The following is a 17,194-nucleotide window of genomic DNA, read 5'->3' on the forward strand; positions in this document are numbered from 1 at the left end:
GGTTGAAATGAACTCCAGGGGTTTTCACTGCCTCTTGAGCTTAAAAGAAAAAACTTGTACACGTCTGATTAAGGTCTGCAAATTAAGTAAGTTATTAGTTTTGGAGTGTGTTTGTCAGCCTGCCAACATTTAGCACCAATGTGTCAAACTCCTACATGAAATCTCTGTTTCTCTGCATCTGCAGCAACTTAAGCTCAGCCACACAAATAAAAAAAAATCACAACTTTTAAATGGAACAATAATTATTAAATCAAGTATATCAGACATCAAACACTGACAAATATACACATGTTAATAAATGCCATGAAAAAATTACAAAAAGACAATGTATACATTTTTTTTTTTTGCTTGAGTGGTTCAAGGATTGCACAATGGTGCAGTGGTTAGAGCTGTCGCCTCAAAGCAAAAAGGTCACAAGATCGCCTTCTTGGGTCTTTCTATGTGTGGAGTTTACATGTTGTCCCTGTGCATGTGTGGGTTTACTCTGGGTACTCCGGTTTCCTCCCACAGACCAAAAACATGCATGTTAAATTAATTGGTAACTTTAACTTTCCCTAGATGTGTGTGAGAGTGTGAATGGATGTCTGTCTTGTTTGTTTCTGTGTACTTGTGATGGACTTGCAACCTGTCCAGGGTGTCCTCCGTCTCGCACAGTGACTGCTGGAGATAGGAACGAGCCCCCCAATACCCAGACAGGCAAAGCAGGTAAAGAAGATGAATGGATGGTTCAAACATTGGATTTAGTGACACCTGGTGGTGAAGTTGGTGACTGCAGCTCAACACCACTGATTTACTTGTCTCTTCAAGACATCAAGTGGAGACAAAATCCTCTTACAGTAAAAAGACCATAGTTTTTTTGTACCACGTAAATAAATATTATATATTCCACTTAAATATTACAATTGATTTTATTTGTTCTAATACAAAAAAGAAATTAGAAAGTTCAATATTTAAAAAGGGAGAAAAGGAAAAAGAGTTTCAAAATCTGTCACTTACTTTGATGTATGATTTAAATTATAAATAAAATCTCTGCACTAATAATAAACAGTCTTCAGACAAATGACTTAAATTTCAACCACTGTTGTTTTAAATGGTGAGAGGTATAAGATGTAAGAAAAGGCATCTTTTTTAAAAAAAACAAAGATTGTACAATTTCAAACCATAAATAACACAACTCGTATATTCAGAGGAGCAGCAAGGCTCACTCAGTTGTCTTCATAAATGCATTTTTTAAGGCTAACTATTAAATCGGGAAGCAGTCAGTTATTAAGCAACGCAGCTACAGTTTCAAACACTTTATTCAAAATCAAGCATTTTTCAAACCTAGAAAGCACCACAAAAATATTCAGGAATTTAAGAATTTCCTTTACTGGTACAAATCCTGATATTGCTTCTTATTCCCCATTACACAGTTATTAAAATTTATAAACGCTACATTGCATTTCTGTCATTGGATCACTTTAGTTAGTTCACACTTCAATTTTTAAATAAATAATATATTTAAACACAGAACACAGAAATTAAAATCCAAACCAAGAATATAGAATATAGTTGTTAGTTTCTGTTAGAAAAAAATGATGTCCTAAAGCCCTTCAGGTAATTTAAATTTATTGTCTAAGTGTAACAAATCTCTGATCGTAAGTTAGCATTACTGGGGGTAGTTGCCGTTTGTTGCAGAGAAGATCACACATCTTTATGCCAGATATTGTGCTATTAGGACTTGTAACTGTAACACAGAAAGTTTTTCTTCTGTGAACAGTTTCTGGCCTTCACACTCCCAGTGTCCTTCTTGGAGATGACTCCACAGTGGTTCCCCTGGATGGGGCAGAGGGGCAGATCAGCGTACAACATTTCTGCCCCATTCACCCACATCCATTCATCAGCCAGGAAACGCAGGCCGACCCACACCTACAGAAAACAACAAGGGTTAGATTTATAAAGGTTGTTTAAAGATCCTTGAGTTTTGTTCCCATGTACATGAGCTTTTATATAAATTGCAAAGGTAATAAGCTTTCAGCAATAAAAGCAAGCATTTCTGCCATGGAACAGCCATTTCTCATAATTAGTCTAACTAACATTTATTTAGGCTTTTATTTAATCACAAGTGTTCAGTTGTGTAAGAGAGAAACTTGTGAGAAGTGCATCAAACAAACTATTTAACAATAATGCTTTACACTCATGCTTAAACCTATACTTAACACAGCAATCAAACAGCAAAACACCACTTGATTTAGATCAGGGAGGCAGATCCAGACTGTCGCACCCCTTCAGATGACTTTGTCATTGTCCACATGGGCATAGAATTCTTACAGGAGATTGATTTAATCCCCAGATGGCACCCCTCCCAGTGCACTATCAAGAGACGATAAAGCTGCAGAGCGGTAGCCTTCTCTCTCACTGGGGAGAATCCCAATGTCTATGCTATGGTGTCAAATTTACACCAAATGTCCACCATGAGCGTGTATTACGCTCCACATGCGCATTGATTGTCCCATGGGTGTGCATTTCAGTGACCACGAGTGCTACTCTACTGCAGGGCACAAAACTCAACACATGTGCACATGCGCTGCAGCTCACGCGACCGCGTTAGCTCCACACAGAGATGAATTAGCTATGGAAGCTAGCGCCAACAAGGGTCATTTGGCAGGGATTTCAGAAAAGTGGACAATCATATGCAGGTTAATGTTTCCATGCTTTTTTTCTACACTTGTGGGGGCCCAAACCCTGGCAAAGGGCAAACTTGTTGCTCAATATCTTGAACAAAGGTGCAAAGCTTCAGCGAGACCCAGGGTCTTGTTTGTGCTGGTTCGTGATCAATCGCATAATTCTGCTCTAAGGGCATTTAACAGCTTGTTTTACCACCGTAGACCTACAAACGGAAACAATGTGTACTGATATTGTGTAAATATGGAGGGATTTGATTTGTTTCTGAAAGGACCACAGTGATGACTTTCTTTTTCTCTCTGGTGCCATATGTAGTTCAGATTTTTCTCCAGGGTTAGCAGTTGTTTTGCAAAAAATAAAATTGGATAAGTTTGGATTTTTCCAATAAACCCACCTCCTCCGTGTCAGCCGCCTTGACCTTGTTCATCACATAGTCATGTTCATTTCCGGGCTGCACGCTAAGAAGATCAAAGTAAAGATTTCTGGTGGAAGGCAGACCTCGACAGTGGTCCAACGCTTCATCCCAGGTTTTGTTCTCTTTTACCAAAAACACACTTTCTGACATGCAGACGAATGAAAAATTATTTTTGCAGTTTTGGACAGCCATCCTTTTTGTCACTGAGGTGACGGAGGCACAGTCACCGTTGTTACTCGGCTCACCAGTGTTCCAGTTTACATATTCTGACAAGCTTGTGCTCCAGTTCCATGATCCACCTGCTGGACAGGGGGAGAAAATGTGTGCAAACAGACGAGCTGACAGTTTGCTGACCCTTTGTTGGAAGGTCAGTTACATTAAAAAGCTAAACAGAGGTTAACATGTGTTTAAAAAAAAGAAAAGCAATGCTAGAAACAAAACAAAAATTGATCTGCTTTCTTTATCAAATTTAATAGCATTTATTTAAAAACATTTTTACTAAAAAAAGCCAACATGCAGATCATGATTTACACTTGTTTACAGTCACAGGACTGTCCACAGCAGATTTCTGTAAAACATTTAAAATGTTAAAAAGTTTTGATTACGTACACATGAACCTCAGAATCCATTCTGAAAAGCCTTACCATCCTTGTACAATCCAATCCAGACAGGAAAATCCTGGCTAACTGAATATGCATTCTCATCGTAGCTATCCAAATTTCCCAGGTCATCATAGTTATCCTGGCAGTACGTCTGAGCCTGGGACCAGGTCTTTGTCTCAGGTATGAAATAGTACTCAGGACTGTCTTGGGCGTCGGTGGTCTTCTGACAGATGAAGAATAGTAGATTTCCACATGGTCTGGCATAAAACCTATTAGTAGATAAAGGAAAAAAATGTATGCAGTAAATTGTCTCATTCAAATTCAAAGAACAGTTTCAATTGATTGGATTTCTCAATCGTGTTTAACATTTATGCCCATCCACTGAGACTTGAAATGGCTTTAACTGCTGTTGTTCATTTTTCGTTACTATTTTCAGCTCTCAAATTAATCAGTTTGTTAACTTGATATAATAAAACTTTAGACAAGAGATTCATTTATATCATCTTGAGAAATCTGACTTGTTTTGAATAAGGCAAGCTGCTTTGTTGCCTGATTTTTTTTATTAGTGAAAAACTAGTTTACCTTGAGCCTCAACAACCCAGAAAGATGAAATAATAATAAATAAATAAAATCATTGATTCATCTACTTGCATCTAGTTTCAGCTATCGAAAAAGAGTTAACATGATATCAAAAAACTGGGATAAAAAAAAAACTGTATTTTTCTTGAATAATGCATTTGAATTCACCAATGGACTATGCTTCTTTTGCAAAAGCAAATTAGGATTTTGTGCCTCCATTTAATTTCCTAAGGTCTCGCAAAGGAAGATGTGCGGCTCGTTTCCCCACATTTTAATGAGGTTTTCAAATGTATGAATTTTAAAAAAAAACTGTCCATAGTTATGTAAATTTCTGTGGTGGGGACATCTTCAGTGCTAATTTCACTAAGCAAAGTCAAACTGATTGCAACTTGATATTGCTCCAAGAGAGTTTTTAAACTAACAAAAAATCATGTGATGTTTTACACCTCTAGTGTAAATTCAATGATAACTTTCGGAGAGTCTCGTTGTTCATGAGATGTTTTGTTAACAGACAAAGTTGATTCCAAAAGTTAATAGCAAAGTTTTAGAAACAGATCAGTCTGCGGTTAGATAACAATTAAGTATAAGTCAGGATTGACTCTCAACTACAAATACATCTAAGCCATTTATTTAGTAGTGGTGGCCATCTTGAATTTGGTTGACACTAAATGTTAAGTTGTAGATGTACAATGCCTATAAAAAGTGTCAGGAAAACTCATTAAATATTGACTAGAGTTAACCAAGTGAGTCAATTTTTTTTAAATTAACTTATTTAATCGAATTTGTCCTCAACAGTTTTTATGTTTGCCACTCATAAATCTCAGACTGGTGAAGAACCTGGGAAACAGTTGTTGGAGCTCAGTCTCTCCCATCTCACCTGCTGAAGCTTTAACTCCTTCAGAGTGCTCATAGGTATCTTGGTGGTCACTCAGTCTGTGAGGACAGTCTGCTCTTGGTAGATTTACACATGCCCCAACAGAACTCCTGGAGATGTTCAGGGCCTTGGAAATCCTTTTGTATCATCCCCTGACTTATAATTTTCAAAATCTTTTCTCTGTCTTGAATTAGGACAGACACTTTAAAAGGGGTGAATATTTATGCAATCACTATTTTACATTTCATATTTTTATTTGTTAGTATTACTCTGTAAAAAAATTGAACTCATTTTGAGGTCTGAAGAAGGTTTTTTTTTTTTTTTTTTGTAAAGAAGGCAGATTTATATTGACCACGATTGAATTATGACAGCAATAAAAGCAGAAATAAAAGCAGAAATACTTTTCATGGGCATTGTACATCCATGACTTTATGTGTGTTCCTTTAAAATCTGCTAATGGTTCATGAGACATTTTACTTGTACAATAGAAAAATGCTTTGGTCAAACCATGATATGATTAAAGTACCACAACCTTTTTCTGAACTCTCTCTTTAGTGATTTCTTTTTATTCCATTTGATCACAGACAGTGTAAAAAATTCTGTTTCCTGAGGAGAAAAAATTTCATCCATCCATTTATTTATCCATTTTTACACTTCCTTTGTGTTGTTCAGAATCAGTCAGCCAATCTTAATGGCTTAAATAAATAAAAAAAAACGGCACATAGTATGTAAAGATATCTTTTAAAAGTAAACTCTACATTAATTTGATTTTAAACCTCTTTGACATGCCAAGAACATTTAATTATAAAAAAGCTTAAGAACAGTCTTACATTACTTTTTATCAAAGCCGACTGTGCCACAGTCTCTACTGTAGTCCTCGTCACTAAAGTCGGCAAGATTTCCATTAGTCCAGATCCAGTCATTCCCTTCACTTCTTTGTCTGTGCAGACCAATCCAGGCGTTATATTGGTACAACTTTATTTGGTTCAAATCTGACTCGGTATAAAAGGTGGCCAAGTCAGTGTAGTAGCTGATAAGACAAAAAAAACCAAAAACAATCAAACATTACATTTGCAAAATTATTTATCAGCATGCAAGTGGTTATGTGGTTTGAGATTTTGCTCATTTATTAGCTTTCCCTGACATTGTTTAGAATGCATAATAACTTGCAGTATAGGTTGCAAAACTATTTTCTTTAATTTTTTTAATAAAATTTGTTGCCTAAAAACCTAGAATTTAATTTCCGTTGTACTTTTAGTATAGGAACAATTCACCAAAGAAATTACATTATTATTGAATTATTACCAGCAAAAAAATGTTTTGAATAAGCCTAAAAAACGAAAAGTGGTGCTGGCAATGTATTTACCCTTTTTGTTTTGAAATCCCAACAGTTACCTTGAAAAAGAAAACCACATAGTAGTTTAAAAAAAAAAATATGGGCAGTCTAAATGTCACATGAGCTCAGTATAGATCAACCTGTTTTGACAGTCGATAAAAACATCACTAGTTTAACCCCTCTAAGTAGTAAGAGCTACCACCAACCACCAAGCAAGAGACAGAATGAAAACCAACAAACTCCACACAGGTCAGAGACAAAGTTGTGGAGAAGTACAGTTCAGGGTTGGAAGATCAAAATATGCCAAACCCTAAACAATCCACAGAATACCATTAAATCCATCATTAGAAAATAGAAAGATTATGCCATCATAGAAAACCTATCAAGGAAGGGTCATCCAGTGAAAGTCATGAATCAAGTAAGAAGGACATTATTCAGAGAAACATCCAGGAGGCCAAAGAGAACCCCGATGGAGCTGGGCAGCTGTTTTGTAGAGATGTTAGAACCTCTCCAAGATGCATAGTTTTTACTTTTTCGAAATTAGTCTAAAAAGTTACTGTACCAAAAAGCTCAGATGAGCATTTTGGATGTCATCTATCCAGAACTCCATTGCTTAAAGGAAAAAAATAAAGCATATCATTTGGGAATTGACACAAGGCAAACTGGAGACTTTCCAAAGATTTGGAAGAAGGTGCTGTGGTCAGATGAGACAAAAACTGAATTTTTAGGCCTACAACAACATGTCTGAGGCAAACCGTACACCTCTCATTATGCTGAAACACTATTCTCACAGAGAAGCATGGTGGTGGCAGCATTATGCTTCAAAGATGTTTTTCATTAGCATATGTTCAGAGTTAAAGGAACGGTGGACGGAAAAAAATATAACCTGTTTGAGTCTTCCAGAAATTTGAGACTAGGATAGAGGTTCACCTTCCAGCAGAAAAACAAACCTAACCTCACTGCTGTAGCAACACTCTGGTGGTTTATTAAATATCTTCATATGAGAAACTCTGGTATGATTTTAGGATTGCTGTACACAAGTGGTGCCCATTTAACTTAAAGAAGCAGAAGCAGTTTTGTGATGAAGAACTGACAAAAATTCAAGTGACTAGATGTATCAAGCTCATTAAACATACCTGATGAGACTTGCCACTATAAAATCTCAACAGGTGCCTCTACAGAATGTTATCTTTGGAGGAGTGAATACATATGAAATGTCTGTAAACCTGTGAAAGAGGTTTGTATTGAGGCACGGATCTGGGAAAGGGTAAAAAAAAGGATTTCTGCAGCATTAAAGGTCCCAGTGAGCACAATGGGTTACATCATCTGTAAATGGAAGAAGTTTAGGACCTCCAGTCGAGTCTATATGTTAGAGTGCTGCAGAAATGGTTGTCTTTCTGAAAGACTTTTCTCTCACCACATGCCAAAGTTGGAACTCTGTTTGAGCGACCATTGGGTTCTTGGCTTGGTTTGTGCTCTGACATACACTGTTAAGACCTCATAGGACTTACATATAAAGACAGGTGTGTGGTTTTCCAATCAACTGAATTTAACACAAGTGGACTCCACTTAAGTTATAGAAACATCTGAAGGATGATGACAGGATGCATGTGAGCTCAATTTTGAGTTTCATGGCAAAGGCTGTGAATAACTGTGTACATGTACTTTTTTTTAACTAGAAGAACTCAAAGAGTGCAAACCTCTGCCAAAGCCATAGCATCATTAAAAACACATACAGTCTGATCCAGATTGTGATTCAATCAGATCACAATCAGATGATCAGGATCCAGATCACCACCAAAAATTAATCAATTATGTCTTGTGACAACTCCAACTTTTCCTGAAAATTTCATCAAAAAGTGTTCATCAGATTTTAAGTAATTTTACTGAAAGACAAACAAAACAAAACCTCCTTGGTGGAGGTAATAAACTTGCAAAAAACTTTAAATACATTTTTTTCACTTTGTCATTATGAGGAATTCTGTGTAGAATTTTGAAGGGAAAACATTTAATTTTATTCATTTTGGAGTAAGGTAATATGTGGAAAAAGTGAAGTAGTGCGAATACTTTCCGGATGTGATGTATTTTTGACAAAAATCAAATCTAGACACTTTTTTAATATCACATTAAATCCTTACTAAGTAAAATGAAATATCATTTTGTAATAATTACTAATCAGGCATAAATAAAAAACAATACTCACGTCTTGCAGATGGTTTGTGCATTTTTCCATGTAGTACCACTTCTGATATGAATATATGTTTTTGACACCACTGATGTCAGTCCAAATGCACTGCTGCTGAGGAAGAGGATGTGGAGAAAGGGTCCAGAAAGACTGCTCTTCATCTTCAAAAGTCTGTTGTACAAAAAAGTGAGTTTAAACAATAGACATGTCAGGCTTATAAGAATAAATACAAAATCTATTTATTTACAGAAGATTATTTAACTGTTTATTAGATGTGGATGAGCAAATTGTTCATTGCAAGTGAAAGACCATAAAAACATTCACTTGCTACAAACCAAATAAAATGGTCATTCATTTTCATTATTCTAAGCATTATTCTATTTTGTCCAAATCTTCACCTGTCCTGATGTGTTGATTTGTTTTTTTTTTCCTGGTAGCTTCTGGTGAGAAACTCGTGCTGCTCCTGTTGCCTAATAAGCCACTAAAGTCCAACTACGGTAGATCTTTTGTTCTTTTCTACCTCACATTAAAGAAATCATTTGACTAGCAGACACACCTAAATCCAAACATCGAGCTTTTCTCATCGCTGCTTCTCCAGAGACCATTTAAGTGCTGGAAAATAAAAGGGAGGTTTTATCTATAGGCCAAACTTAAAATAAAACCTAAAAACATTTGATGTGAGTAAGAAAGCAGACAGATTAAGGAATCACTGTCCTCCTCAGCATCAGTTTCAGCAAACCACTTTTATGTTGTGCAGTTTATAAGAATGAATGTTTAAATGATGAGTAGAAATGTCAAACTGTGTTAAAGGAGAAAAATGTCAATAATCTGAAACATATTGGCACTCTGTAACAACCGTTTCTTTTACTGAAGTAAAAATTGTTTCAGGAGCTTGTTGTGGAAGAAATCAATTTCCAGGCACTGTGAGATGAAATCACTCAAACAGGTTTATTTATGTATGATGCACAACATACAGAGAGCCTTAAAGACAAGCTTTTGTCAAAGATATTGGAATGTTGGAAGGTGAGGAAGAGACATGAAGCAAGGTCAGTCTGGTTTCCATGAAGAGTCATTTGGTGAAAACTCAGAGGCTGTGGAATTCAGACAGAACATAGTCAGGTGTTATCTTATACCTTGCCACCTCAAGCTAAATAAAACCACTTTTTAGCTTCTAAAACAATAAATGAAAAATTTAGGGTTTCAAGTGACGTGCTATTTAAAATTAGAGCATTTCATCAGTAATAATGATTAAACATGTCTACATTAGAGATTAAACAGTTGAAGGTAAAATGTTGCTCTTCATCTTGGATACCCAATTTTTGTTGCAATGTAAGGATGTTTTTAATTATCAATTCAGTCTTGGACATCTGTGAGTCCTTTGTTACTCCCTGTGTTTCTAGGCAAAAAAGAAAAGCACTACTTTGAGGTTAAGAAAAAAATGGAATAAAAAACTAATTATAATATACGTATATTTGTTGTCACAATTGTTGTTATATATTAAAATACTTTTTGTGCACTTATACCGAAAGTATTTTTTGAAATTCAATAGTTACTTTAGCTTCATTAACTTTTTTTTTAGCTTTTGTTCTTTACTACAACAAAAACTCTGTAACTAATAAACAGGATGCACCTAGTGACCTGTTGTTTGTCAGGGTAATTCCTGGTTTCAATAAATTGCAAATACTTGCTTCAGTTTGTTTTTCCGCCTGATCTGCGAGGAGGACAAAGTCATTTGACAACCACAGAAAGTCAAATGAATGCTAGAGGCACAAATAAGGTCTAATGACTTAGGTTTTTGTGATTCTTTTTTTATTTTGTAATTGTAGATTTTGCAAGTTTGTTATTTTGCAGACAACAACCAGCTAATTTAAACTCGTTGGGGATTGCCAAGTGACTGTTAGCTCTGGAAGCTTGGCTCGGCTCAAAGAAGCCCCAAAACACCAGCTTTCCATGGGCAAGCAGAGAAGCCAGGGATGGGTGTAGGGTATAGAAAATAACAGACCAGAATCAAGCTGATTTCCAGCACCAAAAAGCAGCTCTTGGAAAATGTAAACTTACTGGTGGTAAGAGGATTCAAAGCTGGTGTGTCAGGTTGAAAGACACAAACTACAGTATTAATCTTCTCTTCCAATGATAAGAATCATATGTTGAATCAGTCTACAAATAGAATGTCAACAAGTGTGTAAAATTGTGTTGTTGCTTTTTAATATCAAGAAAATCAAACCTTGTGATTATAGAACCTTTCAACAAACAGCGAGTCACATCCAGAGTTTAACAAACAGAACTGAAAGTACTTATTTTGTAGGACCCACCCCAGTCATATTCAGACTGAGGACAACTGGCCTGTTGCTCTGATGCAAAAATAGAGCAAATTTCTGTACTGCTGAACTTGATGAGCATGTTTGAGTCACTATATAATTAACGCTATTTGCTTTGTAAATCTGAGACAGAGAAGATAGGTTTGGCAAATAAGATGTAATGCCCATTCTTAGTGAAACTGCTGGTCTGTGTACATCTGTGTAAGTCCATCCATCCATCCATCCATCCATCTTCTTCCGCTTATCCGGGGTCGGGTCACGGGGGTAGCAGCCAAAGCAGGGAAACCCAGACTTCCCTCTCCCCAGCCACTTGGGCCAGCTCCTCTGGGGGAATCCCAAGGCGTTCCCAGGCCAGCCGAGAAACATATGCCCCTTTTACACGGGCTCTAAAGGTCCCGGCTCCACTCTACTCGGCTTGCTATGCGCGCGTTTACATCTGCATTTTTTTGAGGCCGGCCATGCTTCTTTGGTCCCTGCTTTGGAGTAGGGCCAGCCGGGCCGGCCCTGTTTTGTGGGTGGTGCAAGCTTAGCTCCTGTTCACTCATTGGTCGTGGGTGTGACCAGATGCAAGCATAAAGAGCGAACAGTAGGAATATAAACAACAGCATTAGCTTACTCTGCAACGTTTATGCCATCTGTCCCCCAGCTGAAGGCGCTGTAAAGCCTGAAATCTCCGGTGGATAACAGCTGTCCTACTCCGTGCAACAATCGCGGCATCCAGAGCATTTCTTTCACTGCACCTCTCTTCCTGAAGTCTCAGGAGAATCCCCATAAGTTTAAAAAACAGCAACAACACAGGGTCAACATTGTCCATAGTGCTTCCGTTGTTTACACAACTTGCGCCAAGTTTTCGTAGCCCCCCGCTGTGGCCCCGCCTCTCGCAACACAAGGCGGCGCAGTTTGGTCTGCTACAGACCAAACTGGCCGGTGTAGACGCGATGCATTCTTTATAGAGTCGAGCAGAGTAGAGTGGAGTAGAGCAGGACTTCTAAATTAGAGCCCGTGTAAAAGGGGCATTAGTCCCTCCAGCGTGTCCTGGGGCTTTTTCTGGGCCTCCTCCCGGTGGGACGTGCCCGGAACACCTCACCAAGGAGGCGTCCAGGAGGCATTCTAATCAAATGCCCGAGCCACCTCAACTGGCTCCTCTCGACGTGGAGGAGCAGCGGCTCTACTCTGAGTCCCTCCCGGATGACCGAGCTTCTCACCCTATCTCTAAGGAGAGCCCAGACACCCTGCAGAGAAAACTCATTTCAGCCGCTTGTATTTGCGAGCTCGTTCTTTCGGTCACTACCCAAAGCTCTGTGTAAGTCTTTAGATTTAAATATCTCATTCTAAAGCATAATGCAGGTTTCTGACACTTTCATCAAAGTCAAATTCAAACAATTATCAAGTTTCCTTCAACAGTGATAAAGAACAGTTCATGTCTACTAAAAATATTGATTTCATTTTATTGTATCAGATCCTTACATTTATCTTCAGTTGCTTAGACTAAGTAGAGTCGCAGAAGCAGCAAGTCAAGCAGAGAAGGTCAGACATCCTTCTCCTCAGTGACACACTCCAGCTCATTCTGGGGGATCCCAAGGTGTCCCCAGCCTAGAAAGGATATGAAATAACACCAGTGGTTCTAGGTCAGTGTTTTCCCAGGGTTTCTTCCAGGAAGAATGTGCCCAAAACAACTTGAAGGGGAGGCGCTCAGGAGGCATCCTAATCAGCCTGGAGGAACAATGTTTTCACACCGAATTTTCCCGGATGACTGATCTCTGAACCCTGTCTTTATAAAGCAAAGGCAAACCAACCTATGGAGGGAGATAAATTCATTTGATTGTATCCAGGATCGTATTCTTCTGATCATAATCCATACCTCATGGCTGTAGGTAAAGGTAGAACATAGGTGGATCATTAAATTGAGTTTGGCTTGATCCACTCTTTTTTCACTATGACAGACCAAGGCAAGGCCCTCATTAATGGCTCAAATGCACTGGTTCATCTCTTGCTCCATTCTACTATAATTTTAGTTTAGTTTAATTTATTTAATTAGGACTTTTTTACAGAATGCAATAATTTAACAAAAGAAATGTGTTTATAATGGCTTATCCATAGTCTCAAGGCAGGTAAACACAAAAGGCACATAAAATACAAAACAATCCCAATAATTCAAGATTGTTTTAGTTGTGAAAAAACAAAATATTTTCGAGTATTATCTAGCTATAGACAACAACATTCCAAAATGTAATTCAGTGTTCACGTTCTAAAAAGACGTCTGTGCTATATGAAAGTCGTGTGACTAATAAATCCAATTTCATTTCATTTATTTTTATTTCATTTTAAACATTAAACTTTTGTCAGGCACTCCTTCAAAAAAAAAACAAGTCAATAAATAAGAAGTAACAGGAAAAAAATAACTGACCAATATGCAAAACCTTAGATTTAACAATAGAGCTCAACAAATACAAAGTCTGCATTCATGTAAAAAGAAAAAAAACTGTCTTAGAAATTATTATGTTCTTCACAACCCACTGATTACCCTAATTAAGGTCATTTGTAAATCCTATATAAAGATTTATTTTCATAATAGTGGTATTGTATACATAGATGATTTAGCCTGAGTTATAAATAACTGATACTCAAAAGCTAGTTCAAATGTAGCACTTACAAATCACTATTGATAAATCTCTAGCTGCATGTGAGCATTTTTTGTGGTAGTAGATGTTCACTGCAGAGACCCTCAAGCATCTTAATGCCAGTAATGTTATATGTAACTGTAACACAGAAAATTTTTTCTCTCGAAACAGTCTCTGGTCTCGACACTGCCCGTATCGTTCTTAGATAAGGCTCCACAGTAGTGCCCTGGGATGGGACAGAGGGGCAGGTCAGGGTACAGCATTTCTTTCCCATTCACCCACAACCATTCATCGACCAGAAAATGCAGGCCGGTCCACACCTGCAGAAAACAAAGATTTAAGTTGTTTTGTTTGTTTCTTTGTTTTTAAGTAGATGCCTGTAAAAATAAAACCACTTACAGAGGCTTCATTTAATCATCAAATGAATTGGATTTCAGTCATTCAAAGACGTAATAGGCTGATGCATCTAGATTTATTCCCCAAACTGCATCGATTAATGGCTGCTCTCCCAATGATATTAGAAATATTTATTTTGACAAGGAAGAGTTGAATTATGGACATCTTCTAAATATATCCAGTCTGACTATTAAATGATACTTTGTTTTATTTATACTGTTTATACAGTATATACAGTATTTATACAGTAATTTATATATATAAATTCTTAAAACAGTTAAGTATCAAAAATATATTTATTTATTAGTACAACTGGAATCGTAGATGTTTACATTTTTTATTTGTTAGCCTGACTGCAGATATCTTTTATTTTAATTCTGACGACTGAAAATGGTGTTGTGACGAGGAGAAACACTAATTACAACAGTTTGAGTTCATTACTGTGGTAAAATGGCCTGCCATAAACTTTGCCAGCTAGAGCGTGTTGAGGGCACAGGACACATTATTGTTTGCTCACATTAAAATGTATGCACATGTAAGTTTCACTGCCATGTTCAATTATGTGGCACAAATATAACTCCACAGATTTACATCTCTACAGCACCACCTGTCATCATGAAAAATAGTAACAAATATTAGTAAAGAAAAAGCAAATATTAACATTGTTTTATGTTTAGTTTGTTTTCCATATTTTTATTTCTGGTATAATAAATCACTTTTACCATAAAAAGCTCTGCACAAACAAACTAAATATAAATGTTAATATAAGCTTTATTTCACTGTTTTTACATAATCATTACCTTTATTTAAGTCTTTTACAAGGGAAACCTACTATTTGTTGACTTGTTGTGTGTTTTATGATGACACTTGAGGTTCTGCCTCTCCTGACCCATTCTCTCTGTCAGATGTAAACCTATCGCCTGCCCCTCTCCCTCTTTACTTTCCTCAACCTGTGTGACACCTTCTGCAACAAGAAGGGGTCCCTGCACAACACAAGGGAGTGTCCACACTCCAAATGAACTGGATGTCCAAATAAACGATAGAAAACTAGTTTAGGGCCCTGAGTGTTGCGCCCCCCACAATGGGGACCTTTGGTGGAGCTTGAAGTGAAGTGAAACTGCCCATGTGGAAAAAAATAGTTCAAATAGGGTGTGTGTGTGTTGAGGCTTTGTTACCTGTTGTCCACATACTGATGTCTAGCGATTTTGAGGAAACATTTAAGATCAAATTGTTCATTACCTCTACCTAGCTATCTGATGTGCCTTCTTTATTCAATGTTTATTATCAATAGATAGATGGATATTTACCAATTCTTTGCAGGAAATTACAAATATTACAATACTGTTAAAAAAAAATTTGTGTGTGATTTTACATTTCACTGTTTTGTTCCAAATAATAAAGTTTTTGAATCTTGAATTCTAAAATAAATGAAGTGAGTTCAGGATACCCATTCTCTGAAGACATTATTTATTTCACTTCATGAATCTACTCATGACAACCAAGTGGACTGAGAATAAATCAGATTCTGTTTCTAAAAAGAGTGCACCAGTCAACAAAGTACCAAAGATTTATCAAAGAAGACACATTTCTTTCACTGAACTCACCTCCATAGTTTCAGCCTCCATGACCTTGTTCCACACAAATTCATGGTCTTCAGGCTCCACACTGAGTAGGTCAAAGTGACGGTCACTGCTGGATAAGGTGAGACCTCGGCAGCGTTCCAGCGCCTCCTCCCAGGTCTTATTCTCTTTGAAAAGAAACACATTCTCCGAGATGCAGACAAAGGGAAAATGGTCCTCACATTTTTGTGAAGTCATCTTTTTTGTCATAGAAGAGATGGAGACACAGTCGCTGTCATTACTCGACTCATCTAATTCCCAGTTTATATAACTTGAGAAGCCTGAGCTCCAGTTCCATGATTCACCTGAAGAACAGATGTGAAAAATTATGCACACAGATCAGCTAACAGTTTGCTCACCATTCAAAACAAAGTTAACCATTAATCCTATTGTACACTTTAAAAATAAATAGAAGTTTAACTGTACTAAAAGTAAAGTCAGCAAATGTAGGTCATGTTGCATACAGTGTGGCTGTCTAAGGAAAATTTATCTGAAAGATATTTAGTCTCTAAATCTTGTTTAAAAAAAAATCTTATTTTTAAACATAAGAAGTTACTTCTTTTAGTCCTTACCATCTCTATGGAGTCCAATCCAGACAGGAAAGTCTCGCACAGTGAAAAACTGGTTCCATTTTGTGTAACTGAAAATTGCCAGATCATAACCTTTTTGCTCACAGTCCACAAACGCATCAGACCAATTCTTTGCCTCGGGTATGAATTCGTACTCTGTTGATTGATTTTCATTTTTCTCACAGATGAAAAAGAGAAGGTCTTCACAGTCTTCGACATCAATCCTTTCAAGATGAATAAAAAGGGGGAAAATAGTTTTGTAACAAATAGCAACACATGGACAAAATAAATTTATTTTAGGATTACAAACCTAAATCTTCATTATAACAATCTGAGTTTATATAAGTTTTTTTAACTTAAATATCTATTTTTATTTGGTCGAGATGGCAGAAAAAAGTAAAGGAGAAGAAAAAATTAGAAAATTCAAATTGAAACAAATGCCAAAAAAAAGTAAAAACCACTATAAACACTAAAATACAGCAAATGGGACATGGGATCTTTATATGTTTAGATATAAAAATAGCACACTAGGAATTAGTAAAGTGGTCTTTCTTAAAAGTCAAACTCCCCAGTAATGGAATTTAAAAGATAATGTACCTTTGCATCTCTCAGGATATTTTTCACTAAAATGCTAAGATATTGCCATGTGTGTGCGTATATATATATATATATATAGAGAGAGAGAGAGAGGTTGGGTATGCAGCCCCAATGAACGAACCATCTAAGCTGAACAAAACAGCCACTGACCTGAGAGATAGAATCGTAGCCCAGATGGGCAGTAGACAACTCCGATGCCAATTACAACGGCTGAATGAAGTACCATCGGAAAGTCTCATGGAAGATGTGAATGCAGCACTGAGAACAATTCCCACCACCACCATAACGGAAACCAATGAGCTGATGTACAACTCAGCATCAGTGATCTTGGAGATGCTTGGCTATAAGAGCAACCATGAAATTCGATACCCACCATGGAAGAGACGGTTAGAGGCTAAAATCAAGGTAACAAGGAGGGA

The 17,194-nt window shown here is 37.0% G+C and overlaps 2 protein-coding genes across 3 annotated transcripts in view; both read right to left on the reverse strand.

Annotated features, from left to right (window-relative positions):
* Positions 1–1,303: 1,303 nt before the first annotated feature.
* On the reverse strand, positions 1,304–8,820 carry LOC108242112 (macrophage mannose receptor 1-like). Its single transcript, XM_037979919.1, has 5 exons — positions 8,674–8,820; positions 5,970–6,164; positions 3,724–3,950; positions 3,059–3,378; positions 1,304–1,908 (listed from the first exon to the last, which is right to left on the reverse strand). The coding sequence occupies exons 1-5, from the start codon at positions 8,814–8,816 to the stop codon at positions 1,714–1,716; spliced, it is 1,080 nt and encodes a 359-aa protein (XP_037835847.1). The 5' UTR covers positions 8,817–8,820; the 3' UTR covers positions 1,304–1,713.
* A 4,246-nt stretch (positions 8,821–13,066) lies between these two features.
* LOC108242120 (macrophage mannose receptor 1) overlaps positions 13,067–17,194 on the reverse strand; it is a 9,672-nt gene continuing 5,544 nt past the window's right edge. For both annotated transcript variants that reach the window (XM_025008190.2, XM_017426740.3), the window contains 3 exons: positions 16,182–16,402; positions 15,595–15,914; positions 13,067–13,914 (listed from right to left, as the gene is read on the reverse strand). In XM_025008190.2, coding sequence (XP_024863958.1) covers positions 13,723–13,914; positions 15,595–15,914; positions 16,182–16,402 — 733 coding nt within the window. In that variant the 3' untranslated portion in view covers positions 13,067–13,722. The remainder of the gene's footprint in view (positions 13,915–15,594; positions 15,915–16,181; positions 16,403–17,194) is intronic.

The sequence above is a fragment of the Kryptolebias marmoratus genome, linkage group LG15 (assembly GCF_001649575.2).
Source record: "Kryptolebias marmoratus isolate JLee-2015 linkage group LG15, ASM164957v2, whole genome shotgun sequence".
NCBI classification, from domain to species: Eukaryota; Metazoa; Chordata; class Actinopteri; order Cyprinodontiformes; family Rivulidae; genus Kryptolebias; species Kryptolebias marmoratus.